At 46.5% G+C, this 5,000-nt stretch overlaps 2 protein-coding genes across 3 annotated transcripts in view; one reads left to right on the top strand and one right to left on the bottom strand.

The window, feature by feature from the left end:
* jam2b (junctional adhesion molecule 2b) overlaps positions 1-384 on the bottom strand; it is a 5,925-nt gene extending 5,541 nt beyond the window's left edge. The window contains exon 1 of the mRNA XM_047047057.1: positions 55-384. Coding sequence (XP_046903013.1) covers positions 55-97 — 43 coding nt within the window. The 5' untranslated portion in view covers positions 98-384. The remainder of the gene's footprint in view (positions 1-54) is intronic.
* A 1,540-nt stretch (positions 385-1,924) lies between these two features.
* Positions 1,925-5,000, top strand: part of si:ch211-160b11.4 (involucrin) — a 3,655-nt gene continuing 579 nt past the window's right edge. Inside the window, exons 1-6 of one of the 2 annotated variants that reach the window (XM_047047146.1) lie at positions 1,925-2,137; positions 2,267-2,309; positions 2,860-4,002; positions 4,136-4,218; positions 4,400-4,540; positions 4,701-4,812. In XM_047047146.1, coding sequence (XP_046903102.1) covers positions 2,273-2,309; positions 2,860-4,002; positions 4,136-4,218; positions 4,400-4,540; positions 4,701-4,812 — 1,516 coding nt within the window. In that variant the 5' untranslated portion in view covers positions 1,925-2,137; positions 2,267-2,272. The remainder of the gene's footprint in view (positions 2,138-2,266; positions 2,310-2,859; positions 4,003-4,135; positions 4,219-4,399; positions 4,541-4,700; positions 4,813-5,000) is intronic. The other variant, XM_047047147.1, reaches the window with a different exon arrangement.

The raw sequence follows: 5,000 nt of genomic DNA, 5'->3' as shown, positions 1-5,000 counted from the left end.
TGTAAAATGAATAGAAGGTGTTGTAATCACTTCATTCCTTTGTGAGTTACTCACTGTGTAGCAGGAGAAGCAGAGAGCTAAGAACCAGGATCCCCATGCTGCCCACCCTCAGTCTCTCTGTCCAGCCGTCCTGCGTCCAGCCGTCCCTGGCAAGTCTGCTGTGTCCGGAGGTCCACCTCTCTGACCCTGACGCCACCTCCGAAAACAAGGCTGACGGAATACCAGAAATCCCTCCAAAAGTTTCTCCGGTTCTTATCAGGCGTAGATCTGAGGTGGTGCTCTGACGTTCCCAGACACAGAGCCTGGTGAGGGGGGAAGACTCTCTCAGGACTGGGGGCTGGCGTCAGAGGGGCTGCACTGCCACTGAGGCTCTGGAGAGATGGACTGGAGATGCTACTGCTTTAAAGGAATACACACACGTGTATTTATATACGCACACACATAGACACACACATAGACACAAACCTAGACACACACACACACACTTACCGACTGTTCAACAAGTGACACATTACCATTGATTTGCTCTTCGGGGAGAGGTGGTTATGAGGCACACACATGCCCCATCACACACATAAATACACACACACACATAGACACACACGTAGACACACACGTAGACACACACACACCGAGGTTGACCGTGAGACAGCTGGGTGGGCTACTGTGTCCCGTCTCAGTCCAACATCATGGATATTATATATCTCATCACTTCTACTCACACTAGTTCCTATTGTCACTTGTTTAGGTATATGCTCACACTTGCTCACATCTGCGCTCTCTCTCTGTCTGACACACACCTGTTCTGAGGCCACAGTGTGTGCAGCTGCCGTGTCAAGAGAGGGCCCCAGCACATATGTGTGCCACACAAACACACATACACACACACGTCTGCCTGCACACACACACATACAGAGACTTACACACACACACTCACGCTCATGTGCACACTTCATTCTGAACTTGGGCTTGGGACACAAGCGAGGGGTGGACTATTCATCATCATCTTTGCAGGTTTTCACTACCATTCAGTTCCCCAAACCAGAGCATGTGTCTGCATGACTTTAAGTGAAAACCAGCTGTTGCCTGCTCAGGAGGAGATAATAGATTTGGCTACAGAGGTACAGACATTTCATGACTTGAGATTGTGAATGTAGAGCTTGGTTGTTTAAAATTTGAGCCATTCATGACATTTTTCTCTTATCCCTCCGATTTTTTCATCACAATCATTATGTGGGTTACAGGAATGTTAACGTTTTCTTAATTAGCTACCGTGAATGCTTTCAGAAAGCATAATCTTTTTCTTCTGAACCATGTGACTCATCACTTACTGTTTAAGTGTAAACTCTACCAGGAAGTTCCCATAAGGATTCATCAGTAATGAAGGCTCTCACCAACAACCTCAATATTTCTTTATGGTTTATTGAACAAGTGACCCTGAGACTGACACTAAACACTCAACTTATCTTCAGATACAAAATTAAGTATCCGCTCAAAGATCACATATTATGAACAAACACGTGAGAGGGCTGATTATAATGTGTGTGTGTGTGTGTGTGTGTATGTGTGTGTGTGCCTGTGTGTGCACATGTGAGACAGAAAATTTGATTAAAAAAACCCCAGCCCTGGCCCTAGCCTAGCCCTGGCCCCAGCCCACTTCACACAAGCAGATACACAAAAGCCTGGCCTGGCTTATGTGTATCTGCTTGTGTGAAGTGGTAGGATGCAGTTCCCAATATCACCAAGTGTTTCTAGAGCTGTTCAGAGACTCAGCTACCACAGGGCACGTGACCACATCAAAAATCAGTGGAGATTATTATGGGATGGAAGTTATTGGTCAATCTTATGGTTGTTGTTGTTCTCCTTTTTTTATGGAACCGACCTCAGTATCACAAACTCTGGAATGATCAGTGAACCCAAGACCAGGAAGTTAAAGAGAAAAATAGACGGCAATTTAAGTGATAAGCTGCACACTGTATCTGTGTTGGAGAAGTAGCTTGGGGATGAGGCAGGGCAGAGGGGCTGGACGAGGGTTGTAAACGTCTTTTTATGTAGATGTGAAAAGCCGAAGAGCTCAAACACACACAGACAGAGAAGGAGACAGATTCACCTGACAGAGGATTGTACACATATACAGGTAAGCTGCATACCTCATACAGGTGTGTAAGGTACTTGGTCATGCTGTTGATGTGCCTTGCTCCCAGGTATTGTAGTGTAGGTTCTGCCCAATGTGTCTCTCTCACTCACACTAACCTTTTCTCTCTAGATCAAAATGAAGACGCTGCTCTTCCTATGGTGCACAGTAACAGGTACTGTAGCTTACAGCATTTCATAATGGTTGGTTTAATGTTCATTAGAAATATTTGAGATAGAATGTGTTGAATTTGATGTCGTCAAAGCATAGACTTTGACAAACTCATTCAACTTTAGAAAGATTTACTCTCACTGACCAATTTGTTTTCTTTTAGAAAGTTGTAAGTCTTATTGAAAGAGAAAGTATAGTATCAAATGTTATGTGATTTCTGGCCTGAACTCATTTTCTGTTTATGGCTGAGCAAACTTAAAATCCCCTATCACAGTCACATGGTACCATATCACCAAGGCAACCCATTAATATTTCACTTCCATCAGCCCCTGTGCTGTGAGATATAGAGACAATGGCTATGATGGATTATGATGGATTTCTTTGTTTCCATTGGGTTAGACGCTTAGGTTTTCTTAGGTCAAAATGACATGAGAGCAGAAAAATCAATGCAGTTAATTTTGTGTGAGAAATTGATGAGTCAAAATGTGTGGTCATTTGAATAATAAATCATATGTTTTTAATTGTAACATACATTTTTGTTTTGGATGTTCCAGTGGTCCTGGGACTGGCTCCAAACAAGGTTGTCCAGAGAGACCTTCTCCCAGCACAGGGCCATGTGGTGCAAGAAGATTCACAACCCCTGATGGTGAAAAGAACTGAATTGAGGCAGATCAAACAGGACACAAACCCAGAATCGGTCCCCCTGGTGCAGGAGAAAGAAGCAGAAGTCCCTTTGGTGCAGGAGAAAGAAGCAGTGGTCCCCCTGGTGCAGGAGGTAGAAGCAGTGGTCCCCCTGGTGCAGGAGGAAGAAGCAGAAGTCCCCCTGGTGCAGGAGGAAGAAGCAGTGGTCCCCCTGGTGCAGGAGGAAGAAGCAGAAGTCCCCCTGGTGCAGGAGGAAGAAAAGGAAGCGGTGCCTGTGATGGACCCAGGCCTAGATATGGAGCCAGCAGCAGAGCCGCAGCCAGAGGAAGAGGTTGATCCTGAGATGGGAGTGAAATGGGGGTTGGAGAGGTCAGAAGTTGAAGAAGGTCCTATCTTGGAGGAAGAATCCCTGGGGGTTGAGGAGCCAATGATGGAGCTGGAGCCACTAGAAGACGAGAGTCTGGTTGGACAGGATCTGACCAGTGATGAGCTGCAACAATCAGTTTTCCAATATGAATTAGAGCAAGAACCAATCATGGAGCTGGAACCATTGCCAGAAGAGGGGCTCGGAATGGAGAGGAAACCGTATGTGATGGATGAAGAACCAATCATGGAGCTGGAACCGTTGCCCGAGGAGGGGCTTGGAATGAACAGCAAACTACATGTCATCATGGGTGAAGAACCAATCATGGAGCTGGAGCCTTTTGGCCGTCATCCAGTCATGGAATACAATGACATCATGGTTGAAAAGCCCAGGATGGAACTGGAGCCAGAAATACACAGAGTTCCTTATTCAGGGACAGGTCGTCTTTCTGTGATGGTGGAGGAGCCAGTGATGGAGTTGGAGCCCTTGGCAGGGGAGGAGTCAGACCTTTCTCCAATGAAGCGTGGGACTCCAGGAGTGGGAGGGCCTCTCCTCTTTGAGCAGCCAATCATGGGAGAGGGTCCAATGATGGACGGGGCTGCTCACGTACGGCTGGAGGCCGTGAGGGACAGGAGGGCTCTGGGGGAGGAGGGGCAGGCAAACCGCCACCAGGTGGAGACCTATATCACAGGTGAGAGCGACTACCACAACCACACCTTAACCTTGCACTGACTGTGCTCAGTCTTAATCATTTGACATGAACAGATTATGTGGACAGGTTGTGTAGTGAGAGTGTGATGTTGAAATACTGTGTTTGTCCACAGGGAGGCGCTCCTGTCCTGGTGTGATCCTGGGGGATAAATGCTACCAGTTTTTCAAAAGTCCTAAAAAGGCTGCAGATGCTGAGGTGAGTTGTTGTAGGAACTAGCAGGAAAAACGGGAGAAAAATTATATTTACCAACCAAAACACAATTACACAGACAAACCCCACACAAAGCTTACCATCATAAAAAATTCTATATTTTCCGGTTCCAAGTTTATGGAGTTGAAAGTGCATCTTACGATATTGGATCTCTGTACCTCAACAGTTCTTCTGCCAGAGCAGTTTCCCCCAGGGCCACCTGGCCTCCGTCACCAGCCAGCAGGTCCACAGGCAGCTGATGGACCTGATGCTCCAGCACAGCGGGGCATACACACGCACCTGGGTGGGAGGACTGCGCTACCTGGAGGTCTGTGTGTGTGTGTGTGTGTGTGTGTGTGTGTGCATGTGGGTGTGTGTGTGTGTGTGTGTCTGTGTGTGTGTGTGTTTGCTCCAACATGCACGATTGTCTGTGTACCATGTTCATATCTATAATGATCCTATTTCATCTGTGTCCTCTGCCCTCCCAGACTGGTCGCTTCATCTGGTTGGACGGAGCACACTGGGCCTATGATGACTTCCTGCCTGGAGAACCCAATAACACAGCAGATGTTGAAAACTGTATAGAGCTGCTGGCAATTGGTAGGACTCTTCTGGCTTCTACTTCACACCCATCCATTAGGAGCACACTGCATATTTAGTAGGGGTGGGAATCTTTTGGTATCTCACGATTCGATTCGATTCTTGGGGGTCAAGATTCGATTAAAAAACGATTCACAATTCTTTCGATTTATAATCCAAATTCTTTTTTTTCAAAAAATAAAAATTGA

The sequence above is a fragment of the Hypomesus transpacificus genome, chromosome 23, assembly GCF_021917145.1.
Source record: "Hypomesus transpacificus isolate Combined female chromosome 23, fHypTra1, whole genome shotgun sequence".
Classification (NCBI taxonomy): domain Eukaryota; kingdom Metazoa; phylum Chordata; class Actinopteri; order Osmeriformes; family Osmeridae; genus Hypomesus; species Hypomesus transpacificus.
Note: the sequence above shows the minus strand (reverse complement) of the source record. Positions and strands in the feature narration are given on the sequence as shown.